This window comes from Lissotriton vulgaris, chromosome 2_1 (assembly GCF_964263255.1).
Source record: "Lissotriton vulgaris chromosome 2_1, aLisVul1.2, whole genome shotgun sequence".
NCBI classification, from domain to species: Eukaryota; Metazoa; Chordata; class Amphibia; order Caudata; family Salamandridae; genus Lissotriton; species Lissotriton vulgaris.
The window spans coordinates 32,152,604-32,171,314 of NC_141687.1; the positions used below are offsets into that span (position 1 = coordinate 32,152,604).

General features: G+C 48.1%; 1 protein-coding gene across 3 annotated transcripts in view; it reads left to right on the forward strand.

Annotated features, from left to right (window-relative positions):
- Positions 1 to 18,711, forward strand: part of STK16 (serine/threonine kinase 16) — a 291,111-nt gene that overhangs the window by 248,180 nt on the left and 24,220 nt on the right. For all 3 annotated transcript variants that reach the window (XM_086954379.1, XM_086954378.1, XM_086954380.1), the window contains one exon: positions 1,017 to 1,138. In XM_086954379.1, the coding sequence (XP_086810505.1) occupies positions 1,017 to 1,138 (122 nt within the window). The remainder of the gene's footprint in view (positions 1 to 1,016; positions 1,139 to 18,711) is intronic.

The following is an 18,711-nucleotide window of genomic DNA, read 5'->3' on the forward strand; positions in this document are numbered from 1 at the left end:
TCTCCTGGTTTTTCACATGATTTGATTCAAATCACGGATGTAATTGGTCAGGTTGCGATTGAGGAGTTAGCCATCATACGGCCTTCTGAGTTGTCTGTCAAAAGCATATAGAAAGGAAAACGCTCAAGAGGAATGATAGATAGACAGTCAAAGAAACCTTTCAAGGCTCTTTGACAAAACCCCGATAAGGCCTCAGCAGCTCTGGGTACTGCTTGCACCAGACCCCTAGGTATTCTAGTCTGATGTATATCTTTGCCACAAGGTTGTCCAGGTGTTGTGTGCGTTATACCAAAATAGAACTGCCAACTTGTGGAATTTGTTGTTGATTTTTTTACCCCCTGAGGTGGTTTCTCACGTGCCCTCTCAAGGGAAGCACCAGTCATCTGGCATGGTCTTCTAGCACAGGATACAGCGATCTATCTGTCAGGAGTGAAGAATGCAAAAAGATGAGCAGTTGGGCGGGCAGAACAATTATTAAACAAGTGTGCCTTCAGTGAAGATATTCTATTGCAGGTCTTTGTCACTTGCTGGGACTCCACGAATATATATTTTCTGTAGCAGAGATGTCTAGGACATCAAAGAGCAAGCAATGAATGGACTGCTTGAATTAATCTCAGTGACTGGAGTCGTTCTAAATAAAGGTTGTAAGTTGGATTTCACCTTCCATACTTCACCCTTCTAAGATCAGTCAATCGAGTACCGTAAATTGGATAGTAATAACTTCTCCTATTTACAGCACTAAAAAAATAGATTTGTGTAAAATGAATTACTTTATTAAAAGTAAGTTATGTTTAGAAATATGATGAGTTGCCACAGCAGGGTGTTTGGGGTTTGTGCTCTTTGTCATGTGATCAGTCTGATCTGTTTCAAGGCCTTTTTATCTTCTTATCGCTTTGAATCTGTTTTCTAGTCCTCAGTAGTGTACTGTGATATTGACTTTAATCTTCATGTCATGTTTGTCTGGCTGTGCCTGACCTTTTGTTGTTTCCGTTTGAATCTTTCTGTTTGGGCCACAGTCTCTAGGTTGCGTCCTGTTCGCAATGATGTTCGGCGAGGGCCCTTACGATATGATCTTCCAGAAGGGGGACAGCGTGGCACTGGCTGTACAGAACAACGTTTCCATACCCCAGACATCCAGGTAAGAGATTGTACCTGTATCTACCAGGAGCCACACACGTGTAGGGAGCAGATCAATGAGTGGTTTGGGGAGAAGCAGATGCAATAAACACTGAAATAAATGAGATGGGAAGGTGCAGAGTAAAGAGACTGCATTGCATGGGGGGTGCTTAAGAGAGTGTGGATTGCTGTAAGAAAGAAGCCGTGGACACCAGAGGTTCCCCTTGGAGACTGACGTGGAGATGGTGGAGTGCTGTCAACAGCAGAGTGCAACGGATAGGACGGAGCAAGGCTGGGGATCTGCAGCATCAGAAGACGACGCTATGGAAAAGAGACGAGCCTGGTGCAGTTAATGGAAAAAAAGTGCAGAATGCAGTGGAGGGCTCAGTGTGCAGGGGAAGTGGCAGAGAGTAACAGGGGGTGCAGTGGTTGGGCAGGGTGACTGGCTCTGGAGGTTACATTTGCAGAGCAGAAACGTTGGGTACAAAAGGGTACCAGTGGCAGGGGCAGATGCATGGGCAATGGAGGCTGGACATAGGGTACAGTGGAAGGGGTGGCGTAGAAGATATTGGGGAATGAGGCAGACAAGGAAGGAGGCATTGGGTGGAAATGTGTGAAATGCATAGATGAGAGAGCATTCACCTGGAAGGCTCCAGTGTGCACTAGAGGGTGAAGTGAGCTGTGGATAGCCATATAAATAAACCGTGGGTGAGGGACGGTGCTATAGATGGTTAGGAGGACATTGGAGAGGTTCAGTAGATGGTGAATGTTTCAGTGAACGATGAAGTGCATTGTGGAGGTTTTTCTGTGGGGCGGGCAGGAGAGTGAAGGCTGTGAAGATGCTGTCCGTGCTTCTGACCGGCAGATGCTAGAGACAGTGGTTACTTGAGGCAGCAAACGAGAGTGGATAACGCACTAGACAGAGTGTTGCAGTGGGTTTACTTTGCTTCTGCATCTTGGTCCTTCCTCGCGCACCCACACACCACGGTGTGGACAGCGGAAGCGGGGGCTATAAGTAGAGCATCGGGTAGAGCAGGCGTAGTATGTGGCAAGTGGGGTGGATGTTGCAGTGGTCAGGGCTCCGGGTGATCCTTTTGGATCTTTCTCTTTGTATTCATTCATTTCTGGGCTTTTATTTTGTTTATATCACTCTTGTGTTTCTATATTTTCTGTGCTTTATCAATTATCTTTATGCTTTCTCCAGAAACTGATGTCTTCATTAAATGTAGCCTCTTGCCCCCTGTATGGCCCCACCCCACCTCCATTCTGACCTCGGAGTCTTGCTCAGCTTGGGCTGCTGGAGTTCAGACAGTGGTAGATCAAGATTTACAATGCGTGTTTATCGCCCTCTATTTTACTTTCATTTAAAACGGCTGAAAAATCCTTTGGATCAATGTTATCAAAGTAAATAAGTAATTTACCTTCACCAGTGAGTCTGACCTGTGGTCTGCGAACGTCTGGGGGTTTCTGATACCTACTGAGAAAGTTACCAAAATTAAATAATATTACCAGATAAAAAGAGTAAATATACATAAAAAAGCAACATTGAAAACTGAAAGTTTTAAAACGTTGTGTAAAGGTGTGAAGCAATTTGAAACTGGAAGATAAAAATATAGTTAGTATCCTTATATCCTTATCTTGATTTGTGGGGTACAGTATCAATGCAGCAAAGTATATTTAGGTCAGACGACTGGTAGCTTCCATTGAAGAAGCACTGGTGTGTGCCATAGAAAAGAGAGCGTACTCTACGAGCAAAGAAGACAAAGTGATGGGCTAGAGCCTGGCTAGAGTCTAGCTTATTGCTTTGTCTTTTAAAAATTAAACTTAATTTTGAAAAGCTTCTCATGCCCATTAAAAAAATTAAATTAAAATTTCGATTTTCACAAATTTTCTGTTTGTGAATAAATTAGCATTCTTTGCAATTTATGTATTTGTTTGAGGTATACAGTGTCTGTATTTTTCAGTATTATTTTGAGGTTCAAATAGTAGAAATTGTTTAGATGGGGTCCCCGGCTTCCAGTAGTGAATTGTTCGGGGTCTACAGAAGTCGAAAGGTTAAGAGCTGATGTCTTACACCATTTACAACGGGAAAATATCCTTCCTCTGGCACACTAGACAGGAATGTGGATGTTTGAGCGGGAAGGGGAGGAGGCAGTGACCAGGGTAAGCTCAGCGGGGATAGGAGAGGGTAGAGTAAATGATCAGAGTGCATAGCACATACCGCTTTGTTTACCGTGATTCTGCATCGCTGTAACTTCAGCCTTTGATCTCAAGGAACATTTTGAAAATATATATTCATAATTAAAAAGAAAAGGCATTTCCAGCATTTTGTTCTTTCTGAAAGCTCTAATCCAGGTGCTGCCTCTTGGATGCCACAGACCTTCTGCATTTACTTACGTGCACTTGTATGTATTTGTTTTGTATATTCTACTTTTCTTCTACAGTTGTGCCTGACCTTGGGTTCTCCCTCCATATTCAGAGCTCTGTTGCTTTCTGACAAGGGCCACGTTATACAAATACCAATACATAGATCTGCTTGGGTCTGTTTTGCATTTGACTGAAGATCCCTGAAGACTTGCAACGCTTCGCTGCATTTATAAGTTTTCTGATAATCTGCCTCCCCTGTACTTTTCCTCCTTCTGTCCCTGCCCTTTAAACCTACTAAATCTCCAAGTTTGCAGGTAAGAAGTCTATGGTACTGAGTGAAATGTGGGTGTGTTATCCCCCAAAGGTTTATCTGGTACCCTGGGTTTTCTGTCTATCCAAAAAAAAAAAATCTCTTTCTTGGCTTTCCCCAGTTCCAACTTTGGCGCAAAGTGTGTTGAAACAAGACAGTGCAGCTATGATAAGCAGTGAATACTCAGCCTGTCCACAAAAGCTTCTGTTGTTCCTGGATTTTTACTATTTCTTGTCTAGAATTTTGTTGAATCCTGATATGTCAGGGCATCTGCTTCATTTCCCCTGCAGTTCAGGAACGGAAGTTGAAGGACTGATTGGCATGGCCATTCATTTTGCTTTGAAGCCTTCCCCTACCATAATTACATAACCTGGATTTTAAGTCTGATTTGGAAAATCATCCCCTTGATGAGATGAACAATAGAGGGCATGCCTCCTTGTCCAGCAGTGGTTCTACCCTCTTCGTCTCTGGAGATCCAGTGAAGACCGGCCTTCAAACTATTCGCCAGTTCTAGATCCGGACATATTTAGAAAGTCCTAAAAGTTCTACTTCACCCAGTCAAACTCTTCTCAGCGTCAATCCTTGTCAGCTCTGCTGACTCTCCCCGTGGCTTCTATTGACAATAATGTTCATTTTGCTATTGAGCGTCTGTCTGCTCTGCATGAGTTCAACCCGATCATTCTCTATGAAGAGGCAGCACCTCTGCCACTATTGAAGCAGGGACTTGTCACAAGTTTGTTAATCACCACAAGATGTCTGTAGAATAACACAGTGCTGTATTCTTTCCAGGCTTCAGGATAAGGAACAATATTATCTCTTTAATGGTGGAAGGAGTCAGTATAACTGACATCACTGAAATTTGACATCTCTGAATGCTAAAAGGCTGTTATAGCGGGCGTTTCACTAAACGATACACACAAATAGCCTTCTGGGTCTATTGCTTGTGCTTAGTGCTTTATTAAGTGCACAGGAAGTACTGACCCAACTTCCTTTGCCTCTAGATGAGGCCCCCATAAATGCCCCTAGCACCTCCGGTACCCGAAGTGAAGCCAGTATTTAACTGCCTGGCTTTTATCAAAGAAGTCAGACGTGTTTAGCTTGTGGTAGAAAAACTGTCAAGCCCTTATTTTTGGTTTTTCTTCAAATAATTGGCTGCTTTCTTTAGTCTAACCTTCTGTTTTTAACTCCAAGTGGCCTCTGTCTTAATTTTCAGTGCAAAAAGCCTATTGAAGTTAGTTGATCGCTTGCCGGGGGCGTGGCCAGCAACAGAATATGGTGGACGCAAGCTAGGCGAGCTCCGTTGGCCGCACCACTCTTGTCCCATAATCCTGCAAGTATCCGTATCTCATCAGAGAAAAAATCTGTCCCTGCATGGTGCCCCTAACTTTATCATCCAGGCGGAGGATGTCACAGTGACAAGCCGCGGCCTCGGATGCCTGGAGTGCGTCCGCCTTGGTATGGGAGCTATCTGGGGGTGGCTTTGGCGTCGTCGAAGCCAGGACCGTACGAGCAGCCCTGAGATGCGTCCTCGCCTCGGAGGGAGCACCGTCAGCAGGGTGGGCCGCCATCTCCTGTAGAACAGCGGGCATGATAGGCCCGGAGATCCATCCACACCGCCGGCTGGGAAGCTGCGTGTCGTGCCCGGCCTACGGAGCCACTGATTGTGCACCTGACCTGAGAGGCTGTGAAGGTGAACTGGTCCTAGGGCGGCTCCGCACTAAAGGAAAGAGGGGAAGAAATTGGAGGGAACTACGGATTCCCTTTATCCCGAATATACCCGCAAAAAACAGCTGCGAAGGAGCTTCATGGAAGTCAAACATGAGCTGCAGAGGCGTGAAATCAAGTACATGATGCTCTCCCCAGCTAAACTCAGAGTAATACCAGAGGGGATGACATGGTTCTTGGACTCCTTCAAACTGGCTATGGAGTGGCGCGAGGGCTAGCGCATAGCGGGGGACAGGAACAGACAGCAGATTCCATGCCCAAAGTACAATGATGGAGGGGTGGATTTACCAGTGATCGCTCACCATGAGGTGATACAGAAAATATCGTTGACAAAGTGAGGCGACCTGATGAAGCTCTAGTTTGGCCGGGCCCCTGAATCGGGCCGGGAAATAGATATGAACCTCTACTGATCAAAATTACTGGGGTCTATGCATAATAGGCAAATGTGATGGTCTATGAGGTGCGAGGGGGCGATGTTGGTGTTCACAATAAGGGGTGGGGGAATTGGCATGTAGGCAGATGAACGGATAAGATAACACTGTAACAGCCGTGGACATAACTTATCAACTCCATAAACTTGGGAAAGACTAATTCCTCCCAATACTAGGCCCTTCACAGCGGCAGGGAGCTGTCCTGGTCACTTACTTCCCCCCCCAGTTGTTAATTGACTAACATGTTTCTTTTTTCTAGTGGCGACAGGCACCTTGCCAGTTGGGGTTGGGTGGGTAGTTCAGTTTCCACCAGGCAGGGTAGCAGGTTGCAGGGTCCCCTTAGTTGTGATAGGTTATTTAAAGCGGCGGTTACAAGCAGCAACAAAGAATGGTTCGATGCTGCTTTCCTGGGCCCCTCCTACTTCGAGAAGGCCAACGCCTCTTCTCTCATCACACATCATGTCATTCCCACCTAATACCAGATCTCGATTTTCGATCCTGTCATGGAATGTGAACGGTCTCGGCAAGAAGATCAAGCAGAGTATGGTCCACCAATTTATTTGTAAACACTCCCGAAGTTGTATTATTGCAAGAAACACACTTATTAGGTAACAGATGCAAAGCAATGACATGGGGAGGTTATATGATGGTGGCACTGATTCACGAGGGGTGGGTATCCTGATCAGGAATTCTGCCCCCTTCATTTTGTATAAGGTTTGGGTTGAACCCCAAGGAAATTACATGGCGCAAATGGACACCTGGGAAGGGATTCTGATGAATCTGTGCTCTGTCTATGTTCCTCCACAGCTTCATCGCCTTACTCTCCCGGGGTTGAACGAGGTGCTGCTCCAGCCACCAAAAGGAGGTCCTATTCCTTGGTGGGGATTTTAATCCGCTACTCTCACCTGCCCTAGACAAGCAATCTCAAGCCCACTCGACCCACTCAGACCCCAAGCTATTTAACTGTGTCACTGCCCTCGGACTAGCCGACACCTGGCATACACGACACCAGACAGACCGCCAATACACCTTTCTGTCAGGGGTTCATCACAGTCTTTCCAGATTAGACTATTATCTTTACTCAAGTGATCCTCCTGGCTAAGGTGGCCCAGGTGAGACACCTGGCCAGAAGAATCTCAGATCACTCCCCTGTGTGGTTAGAACGATGGGGACATGCCAACACAACATGCAGCACACCACCTAATAACGACTGGCACCTCCAAGACCCCAAATTCACCAGGAATTTGACTCTGGCCACGGCTGCCTATTTCGAAATCAATGAGAAATCAGTCACCTCCTACCTGACACTCTGGAGGCCGAAAAGAAAACAAGTTACTTACCTGTAAATTTGGTTCTCCAGTATTGGAAAGTTTCGTAGATTCCCATGCTTGTATCATTCCCAGTCGTCGGAATGGGATTCCCCGGTATATATAAAAAAGCAATAGAAACCATCACTAAAACAAAACCCAGGCCTAGGTCCAAACTTGTTTTGCATCCTATAAACCTCTTTTTGTAAAAGAGACCAAAGAAAATGAACAACCGATCAGATTGGCCTCACCCCTTGGAAACCTCCTGAGAGAAGCTCAGAACCTCAGATTTTTCGTAGCCGTTGTCTAACCACAACACTGAATATGGAAGAGGCTGAGCTTTCCCCGGGGAGGTGGGTGGGTCGCATGGGAATCTATGAACGTTTCCAATACTGGAGAACCAAATGTGCAGGTAAGTAACTTGTTTTCTTACTCCAGTATTGGAACTTTCATAGATTCCCATGCTTTGTATCAGAGCAGCTGGCATTTACCAGCACATTTTTGGAACCATGACCATTATAAAACCAAGAACAAATCAACAGCATGTTCCCCATGAAGACATTTCCAATAGTGAAAAATATACTTGGAAAACTTAAGAAAACGTAACATATGACGTTCAAAAATGTGCAAGAGCTGATAACACAGTAAGATGGAAGGAGGGAGGAAAGGGAAAGCTCACCACTACTGAAAAAGATTCCTCAGGACTGCTTGGCCGACCGCTGCGTCACTGCATCCAGGCAGTAATGTCTTGTAAACGTATGTGTACTGCTCCAAGTCGCTGCACCTCAGATCTCTTGGAGAGGAACTCCAGCAATGAGGTCTGTAGAAGAGGAAATCGCCCTCGTGGAATGAGCACAGACTCGACCTCCCAGGGGTTTGCCCGCTGCCTTGTGACAATATTGGATAGCATTGGTAATCCAATGTGCGATACCCTGTTTGGATAGGGGAAAACCCTTACGAGGGTCGCTGAAAGATACAATAATTTGAGAAGACTTTCTGAAGTCTTTAGTCCTTTGAAGATAGAATTTTAAGCATCTTTGTATGTCCAGAGAGTGAAGTGCTTTCTCTGCCGGAGTAGCCGGTTGAGGGAAAAAAGTCTTGAGAAATACCGGCTCATTGAAATGAAAGTCCGAAGGAATTTTAGTCCTTAAAATCACTGTTCTTTTTTGAACTAGAGAAAAGGTTCTTGAATAGTGAGAGCCTGCAATTCACCCACATGCCTAGCTGAAGTCCAAGCTAGAAGAAGTGCCACCTTCCAGGAGAGGAATTTCAGCTCTGCCTTGTGAATAGGTTCAAAAGGAGGCTTCATAAGCCGGGCCAGAACCAAGTCCAGATGCCACAGGGGAGGAGGAGTCTTGACCGGAGGGAAGACTCTGAAAAGTCCCTTGAGAAACTGTTTAATGATCCTTGCTGACCAGAGTGAGGGACCTGCAGACGTTCGTCTGAAGCGAGACATCGCGACCAGGTGAACCGTGATAGAAGAATGAGCCAGACCCGCTTTTGCTAATGATAGAATGTATGGAAGAACTTCATGCAGCTCTGAATTAAAAGGATGGAGTCCATTGTGCTGGCACCAAATACAGAAACGCTTCCATTTCAATTTGTAAGGAATTTGAAGAAAAACTGTTGAAAAAAGCTGTAGAAATCAAGTTCCACGAACAAAACTCAGCAGAGCTCAGTGGAGACTCCCTAGAACAACGTGCGGGAGAAGAAACTGTGGTTCTGAGCTTCTCTTAGGAGGGTTCCAAGGGGTGATGCCAATCTGATTGGTTGTTCATTGTTTTTTGGTCTCTCTTACAAAAAGAGGTAGATAGGATGCAAAACAAGAATGGACCTAGGCCTGGGTTCTGTTTTACTGATGGTTTCTATTGCTTTTTAGGTCGAGCAGACCTACCCTCAATGCGTGAGCATTGAAGGTGTCTGCTTCAGACCTATTGTGGCCCGTTATTAGGAATGTGGACACCAATCTGACACGAGCGTCTTCCTTCGCAGTTTTCACCGCGGGAGCGCGCGTCTGACCCGCGCATGCGCAGAGTTCCCGCGCATGCGCAGAGTAACTCACAGCCCTTGCTCACACAGACGCAGGCAGGCAGCCCCCACCCCTCTGCATGCACGCACGCACACACAGGCGAGCGCATGCACACACATACAGGCACACAGACACTCGCTCACACACACACACCTCCCCCACAGTCACACGCACGCACACATACATACAAAGCCCGCCCGCCCCCGCCCGCACTCGCGCGCGCACATCCCCCCCCACCCCCCCGGCACTCGCGCGCGCACATGCTCCCCACCCCCCCCCCCGCCCCCACCCGCAACCCACTCACCGGCTTCCTTCGTGTGGCGGCTCTTCTCAGCTGCAGGGCCCGGCAGCATGACTCTTCTTCCCTCCTTCGGCACCGGGGCGCAGGGTAGGCTCCTGCCTGCTCCGGTTCTCCAAACACGGCCCCGTCTAATCGCGGCTCTTCCGTGGGAGGCGGGGTAGGCTCCCGCCCTCCTACTTCCTGTTTCCTGTTGTCGCGCCGGCCTGCCTGACTTCCTGGTCGCAGGCCGGCAGAGTGACGGCGGTGATTTGCGGTATTTATTTATTTAGTTATTTATGCATTTTTCTCTTCTGGGTGCATTAGTTGTCTGTGTTTTACGTCGCACTACTTGCTGTTTTTGAATAAGTATAAGTGCGCTAGGTTGCAAAGATGTTTTTGAAGTTACTATGAATGGAAAAGGAATTGCATTTGTTGACATTTTATTTTGGGTAGTCTTTCAGAATAGGAGGATCCCATTTTTTTTCTGGCTGAGGGACACACGTGTCGCAGGCCCCACATTTTGAAGGCGTTATCGCCTGTCCTGTTGGCTGGTATGTGAAGCGACGTTCTTCTCCGAGACTGCCATGGGGAGAGGCTGCCTTACGGCCAGAGCTGCCGACTTCGAAGCTGTTGAACCAGGTTTGAGCTCGGCGTCTACTCAGCTTCTCCCCGAATGTGTCCCTGTGTAACTGGTGCTCATGTAGGCTCTCCGATAACTCCGGGTCGAGTTCCCGCTGTATAAATCTAGAAAAAAACAAAGCTGCCACCAGCAAAAAAGAAAGGGCGGGGTGGAAGTCAGCATCTCCGAGGGGAGTTCAATCTCTAAAGAAACTTTTCTCTCCGATTTAACTTCCTTTGCGTCAAAAACGTGTCATTACTGTCGATATCGCCGGCAGCAACAGCGGCTCTTATCTTTCCACTGCAGCTGCTAAAACATTGACTTTTCCATACGTGGGTCAGTGTTCCTTGACGTCAAATGCTCGTTTCCAAAGGTAAGGTAAACCCCATTTCGAAACAGCTCTCCATATCGACGTCACAGATGACCTTAGAGTACACGTCACGCCGATGAAGTCGATGCTCCCGCCCCGCACATCAGAAGTCTACCTACACATGAAGATGTAGATGACGAGCCCTCCAGGGGGCCTAAGGAGTGTCGATGTCATTAGCCGACTAGAGCGGGGAACCCTGCGGAGCTAAGTCACACTTTGGGGAGGACAGGCTTCCCCTGACGCGGTGTCCAGTGTGGGGATATTATAGAGAGAGCTGTGGCACCAGTTTATATTCCCTCAGATAATGAGGCCGCTTGAAAGGCCCCTTGCCCTGAAAGAAGCCAGCCGCCTTAACTGCTCTACGCTCAGGACTCAGTGACGTTTTCTGGACTCTGCTGCCCTGTGACCTAAACTGAACATAGAGTCCTGTCGAGCTGTGACTTTGTCCAAATTACGGTTTTGCTCATTGCAGCACTGCGGGCATTTAGCCCCACTCTCTCGCCTCCGTGTACGAGTGCGAATGTTGTGCTAGGCAGGGCAGTGTCACTGGGCACAGGCACCGTAGCATCTCTTACTGCCCGTACGGCCTCGCGCTAGTCACCAAGGTTGCGGGCTGGCAGACACGGGGACAGAAGGTCTGATCTTAAGTAGTGCCTGCAAAGAGAGCATCCTTCTTCAAGGCACCAGCGCAGCACTGTGTCTGAGGCGCCATGGAGACAGACAGCTTCTGAACCCATCCCTCCTAGTCTGCCATGGATCACGACCGGAAGTCCTGGGAATAACACGGAGCACGGGTGGTAACATTCCGTACCTTGGAATCTCCCCGTGCGGATTCATCACACTTAAAATGTACATATGTTTAAGAGAACCTGTAAAACGCACACTGTGCACAGCACTGTTATTAGAACACTGACTCGTAGGGTAATCACATGCCTGTGCCACACCTGTTTTTCACCCCAGCAGTTGTGTAACAGTGTGTTTACTTACTGTAATGATAACTGATTCATTAGAATCGCTGAAAGATTAGTATCTCTAACGCTGAACCATCCGCTGCCAACAGGTTGGGTCACCTGAGCCTCTGTTGACCAGCCCCTCCTGCTCTATGACAAGCGTAGAGATCTTTATATTTTCATGTGCTGTGAAGACTAAACTAAGACTGAAACACTGTTATTTCTGATATTTTGCTTTGAGAAAGACCTGGGTGTGCCAGCCACTTTGGGCGAAACATGTGTCGGCTGCATTTCCTGTTACATCAGGCTTGAACCATGATCCTCATAATAAAAACCAACCAAAATCATAGAGAACTATTTTCTGGGCATTTATGCCTTGAAAAAAACGAGACACTCCACTGTTTCTTGAACTGCTCAATGACAATGTCTGACCACATTGAAAAAATGTAGGAAACATCTTTAGACCGGCGTCGTTCAGCAATGCAACTTGGCATCTTCTTGGTCACAGTTGTGTATTTAGTTGGGTATATCTTGAACGGTAGCACTCACACTCCGGTCGCTCCCCTGTAGATGATTATCTTGCTGTGGCTGGTTCGCATTCATGTCTTCATATAGCTTCACAACATGTAAGTGATGGGTTTCACTCTTGCAGTATGTTTGCAGGACAGCGTGGGCTCATAGTGAATGAGACAAAAGGCAGTCTGCATCCATATCAAAGCGTAAAGATTTTTAGAGCCACATAATTGCTTTAGAAGCACATGTGAGTTTGACCCACCCACACCCACACTGCACACACTGTACCCACACACACACACCGCACCCACACACCGCACCCACACACCACACCCACACCACGCACCCACACACACCACGCACCCACACACACCGCACCCACACACGCACCCACACACACCGCACCCACACACACCGCACCCACACACACCGCACCCACACACACCGCACCCACACACACTCTGCGCCCTCACACACTCTGCGCCCTCACACACTCTGCGCCCTCACACACTATGCACCCTCACACACACTGCACCCTCACACACAGCTTATTTGTTATTTTTTTCATTCATTGGAAAGTTTGCTCCCTTTAAGATCTGAGCACAGCTGCCGGGTCCTGTTTATGGCTGATAGATCATGTCTATAGCCACACTGCACCCTCACACACACTGCACCCTCACACCACACCCTCACACACACCACACCCTCACACACACCCTCACACACACTGCACCCTCACACAGCCTCACACACACTGCACCCTCACACACTGCACCCTCACACACTGCACCCTCACACACTGCACCCTCACACACTGCACCCCCCACACACACCGCACCCTCACACACACCGCACCCTCACACACACCGCACCCTCACACACCGCACCCACACACACACCGCACCCTCACACAACGCACCCATACACACACTGCACCCTCACACACACTGCACCCTCACACACACTACCCCCTCACATGCCACACCCTCACACCCCACACACACCGCACCCTCACACCCCGCACCCTCACACCCCGCACCCTCACACCCGCACCCTCACACCCCGCACCCTCACACACACACTGCACCCGAACACACACACTGCACCCGAACACACACACTGCACCCGAACACACACACTGCACCCGCACACACACTGCACCCTCACACACACTGCACCCTCACACACACTGCACCCTCACACGCCGCACCCTCACACGCCGCACTCTCACACGCCGCACCCTCACACGCCGCACCCTCACACGCCGCACCCTCACACGCCGCACCCGCACACACACTGCACCCGCACACACTCTGCACCCTCACACACTCTGCACCCTCACACACTCTGCACCCTCACGCACTCTGCACCCTCACGCACTCTGCACCCTCACGCACTTTGCACCCTCACACACTCTGCACCCTCACACACTCTGCACCCTCACACACTCTGTAATGGAACATACACTCCAAATACCACTCAGTGCCACATAATTATATGCAACATAATTGCACACCTCATACTTACACTCTACTCAATGCAACATAAATTCACTTTATCTGTCTATCTATCTATCGCCCTCCCTCTATCTATCCATCGCACTTACTCTATCTATCGCACTCACTCTATCTAGCTAGCGCATCACTACAGCATCACTCAGGGCCACCACAGCATCACTCAGGGCCACCACAACATCACTATGCGCTACCACAGCATCACTGAATGCCACAGCATCACTCGTCACCACCACAACATCACTGAGCGCCACCACAGCATCAATATGTGCAACCATTCAACAACAACTGGTTCAAATATGTTCTCTCAATGTTTCAAGCTTTATTACAAATGTCACAAAAGATGTTAATATTTCACTTCTGTTCTTGGATTTCCGTCACAATAAAATACAATGAACATAATCGTTAAATATTTACAAAAGCTATTGCCATTATAAATTACAATAACTTTTATTTAAGTATTAATTCTTAAAAAAATTAAGCCATTTTTATTTGTAATATCAATACATGTAGGTCACGTAAATACAACACATATTGCATTACAAATGCTATAGGTGTCACATTTGCGAAAGTTAAAACTATTGGCATTGTAAATGACAAAGCTATTAATTTCGCTATTTTCAAAACCAACACATAAATAAAAAATTTGTCATTTACAGTACCAATAGCTCAAACTTTCCTAATGCGAGACCTATTGCATTGCAAATGCTTCTTTATGTATACCGGGGACTTCCATTCCGACGACTGGGAATGATACAACCATGGGAATCTATAAACGTAAGGTAGTCATACAGGGCAGTGCATATTCACTATTAGTAGGGCGACAAAGAGAGAAGGCAAAATCACTCCTCGCTCTGGAGAGCGAAATGAGAACCTTGAAGAGGGAGGGAGGTACTGGCTCAAACGAAGACTGCCTTCACACTCTCTGCCTCCAGCAGAAAGAGTATAGAAACTTAATGGAGGTAGAGGGCGAGTAGCTCCTATACCCTGTCTCAGCTATGCCTATATGAAGTGTGCCAACAAAATGGGGAAACTACTCGTATGGCTCGAAAAGAGGGATCGAGCGAGGGGGTGAGTGCCACATGTCACTACGGACCTGGGCAAAACTATTTCCAACCCAGAGGGTATAGCGGACACATTTGCGCAATACTATGAACACCTGTATTCCACCAAAACACATTGGTGGTCACCCACAGACATTCACAATTTTTTGAGAGACATCAAACTTCCTACTCTTTCAGAGAAACACCGCATATTCTTAGAGGCATATATTGAACCGCACGAAGTGGAAATGGCAATACGGGCATTGAACTCCGGCAAGGCAATGGGACCCAAAATTGAACTTTACAAACGCCTCGCCTCCAAACTAGCTCTGCAGATACTTATGTGGAGGGAAGCACGGACGAACACATACTTCCAGCCGACCAGCTTTTGGCGACTATAGTTGTCATCCATAAGGCAGAAAAGCCCCCGGAGAGATCCAGCTCGTATTGACCCATCGCCCTCCTCAATGTTGAAATTAAAGTCTTAGCCAAGCTACTTGCTTGCAGGCTGCGCCAGGTAATAACTACTTTGGTCCATCCCGACCAATCCTGCTTTATGCCAACCAGAGGGACTTGTCTTCACCTGCACATGTTGTACGTAGTGATGGCCGGCTATGAAGTGATGATGTATCCATTGTGGTCCTATCAATGGATGCCTCAATGGCCTTCGACACCCTGGAATGCACTTGCATGTTTGGAATGCTCAAAAGCATGGGCTTCAGGCCCGATTTTCTGGGTTGGATGCACTTATTATAAAAAGACCCAACGGCCCATGTCAAGGTGAATGGCATTGTGTCCTGTAGTTTCACCCTAAGCAGAGGAACCAGACAGGAATGCCCCGCTCCTTGTGGATATTCTTCCTTGCCTTCAAGCCTTTGGCGACATGGGTCGGACAACACCCGATCGTTAGAGGCATCACCTAGGGGAAAAAGGGAAGAATGCATCTCTTTATATGCGAATGATAGCCTCTTCTATGTAACCAGCCCCCCTGTGACAATCACCTGGCTCACTCACATCCTGTGAATCTTTGGCCAATACTCCGAATACACTGTACATTGGGAGAAATCCCTCATGAACCTAATAACAGGTGCCATGCCACATTGCCTGCAAGTATTTGCCTTCCCCTGACCGCAGGACATTTCAAATGTCTAGGCATGCATGTCACCATGGACTCCATCTTATTTTGTTGTCTAAACTTAGCTCCTCTTTTTGATCACTTTGCATCAGATGTACAACACTGAAAGACTCTCCCGCTCTCCCTTTTGGGGCAAGCAGTGATGTTTAAAATGATGACTTTACCCCTAATGCTCTACATATTACAAAGTAGCCCCCATCAAATACAGGATAAATTCTTCCAGACTACCGGATCCCTCCTCAGTTCGCTTTTGTAGAACGCAACCCCACCACGGATTGCTCCTCCAAGTTGCTGCCTCGAGTGTACGATGGAGACATTGGTCTCCCTGACATTAAAAGATACTATTAGGCATTGCAGTTAGCAATAGCAAACAATTGGGTATTTGCTCCCTGGGGTGATCCTGCCTTCAGGCTGGAAAGGTTCTTGATGGGACCTAAAGGTTATCAGGGTATACTCTAATTCCATCAAGGCCAAAAATGTATTCCCCAGACGCATATAGTAGCTCGGATTTGGAGATCAGCCACATCATTTCTGGGTTGGCGGGAGAGGCTCACTGACATGACCGCCCTGTGGAATAGTGATGCACTTTCCAAAGTGCGCAGTCTTCAGGGTTTCAAAGCGTGGAACCTTCTAGGGATATCCTCATTGGGGGATGCGTGGAGAGAGGGCAACATACATACTTGGGCGAAGCTACAGACCCATTACGAATTGGCCACCACTGAAGCCTACAGATACCTCCAGCTCCAACATGCCCTCAGGACACACATCTCCAGTGGGAACCCCATTTTAGATTCTTCCCCCGAGAAGATAGAGTCCTAACTGAACCACTGCCCAAATAAACGGTTTCCCTGAACTACAAAAAGCTATGAATAATTTACCCAACACTCTCACAGCACTTAGGACCAAATGGGAGGAACACATTGGAGATTGTGATGACGGACAATGGGAAGAGACACTAGGGACCTTCCCCAAAGCAGCCATACATGCAGGGTTCCGGTTGATCTTTTTACATATATTACACCGTTCTTACTTTTCACGCACAGCACTTAGGGCCATGGACCTCGCTCCCAACAGATCTCTGCCTTCAGGGCTGTGGTGCTAGCGGTACCTTCTTCCACATCATATGGTCATGCCTAATGATCCAAACCCTCTGGATAGAATTACAAAGAATCATGGGGAGGTTACGGTGGAGCCCCCCCCCCTCCCCCCCCCCCCAAATAGCGGAAACATTTATTTTACATATCTGGGGAGAGGCCCCATCACCAAAATATGCCAAGATATAACTGACATTAGGCCTTATAGTAGCTAACCGGAACATTGCATGGCTTTGTGGGGTGGCTGGGACCCCAATAGTGAGGGAGTGGGAGCGTGACATGGATTGGTGCATGACAAACGAGAAACCGATATATCAACGGAGAGGTTGCCCGCGTAAGTGGGAGAAGGTCTGGGATGCTCAATGCGCCCCTCTCATTTGAAGAAGTCGGGGAGGCGATTCAGTCCATGGAATCCCGGAAGACCCCAGGGCCGGACGGCTTGCCCGCTGAATACTATAAAGCATATTGGGAAACCCTGAGCCATTAATCCATAAGTTATACACTGTAGCGGTGGAGGACGGATCACTGCCCCCCTCTATGCTGGAGGCGTTCTTGGTTTCCCTGCCTAAACCAGACAGGGACCCCATGGCCCTGGGCTCATATAGGCCTCTGGCGATGCTTAACGTGGACTATAAGGTCTTTGCAAAGGTGCTAGCGGAAAGGTTGACGCCGGTGGTCCCTCACTTAATCCACACTGATCAGAACGGGTTTGTCCCTGCGAGATCTACGTCACTGAACCTCAGGAGGTACTTCAGGGTGGCAGCTGAGGCCACACGGGAGTGGCCCAGGGCAGGGTGCCTAATTCTGGATCTAGAGAAGGCGTTTGATTGCCTAGAATGGGGCTATTTATCCGCGGTGTTGTTACGCTACGGGTTAGACATGGGGTTCCTCCACATGATCGACCTATTATACAGGAACCCCATAGTCCGGGTGCGATTGGGCCTTACATCTCAGAGGCGGTGGCGGTGGGCCGAGGCACTCGGCAGGGGTGCCCTCTGTCCCCGCTACTGTTCGCGCTAGCGATCGAGCCCATAGCCGTAGCTATACGAACGACTCTCGGCGATGGTATTCCGATGGGAGACACAGTCTATCAGGTATCGCTCTATGCTGATGGCCTGCTGGTATTCGTGAGGGACGTGGGACGCATACCCGAACAGCTTGCCCAGCTGCTGCACACCTTTGCTGCCATCTCGGGGCTCCGAGTGAATGCGGGTAAATCCTGCCTTTATGCTTTCAGTGAAGGGACCGAGGACCCAGGACTCCGCCTCGGGGGTACACAAGTCCAGTGGAAAGAGGGCACCTTCAGGTACATGGGGATACAGATATATCGTCGCCCAGCTGACCTGTTCGATGGGAATCTTGGGAGGGCAGTTGCAGCGCTCAGGTCGCAGATACGCTTCTGGAACACGCTCCCACTGACAACTAGGGGCAGAGTGGTGCTTGCTAAAATGGTCATGCTTACCCGCCTCCTGTACTACTTTGTAAACTTACCGTTATTTATCCCGGCTTCCTTTTTATACTATGCTCAATAAGATGCTGCAGGACTTTATCTGGGGCACCTCTAGACATAGACTGATGCTGGCGAAGCTATACCTGCCAACGGACCTGGGGGGCCTGACTGCTCCTTGTTTTGAACACTACTACCTAGCCGCGCAGTTACAATGGGTCGCTCGCTGGTTGGCGGTTAGGGGTAGAGACAATACAGCCACAGTAATGCCGCCTTACTCACTAGTTATAGAACAGGGGTTGACCCAATGTAGTCCAAGGACCTGGGTATTCAGCAGTATAGACAACAACTGGTCCTCGACATAATTTTGCCAATAAGAATAATCATAACCTTCGATCCAGTTAATTAACTCCACATCCAGACTAAATCTGTAGTCTTAATGGCATAGAGGATACTAGCCC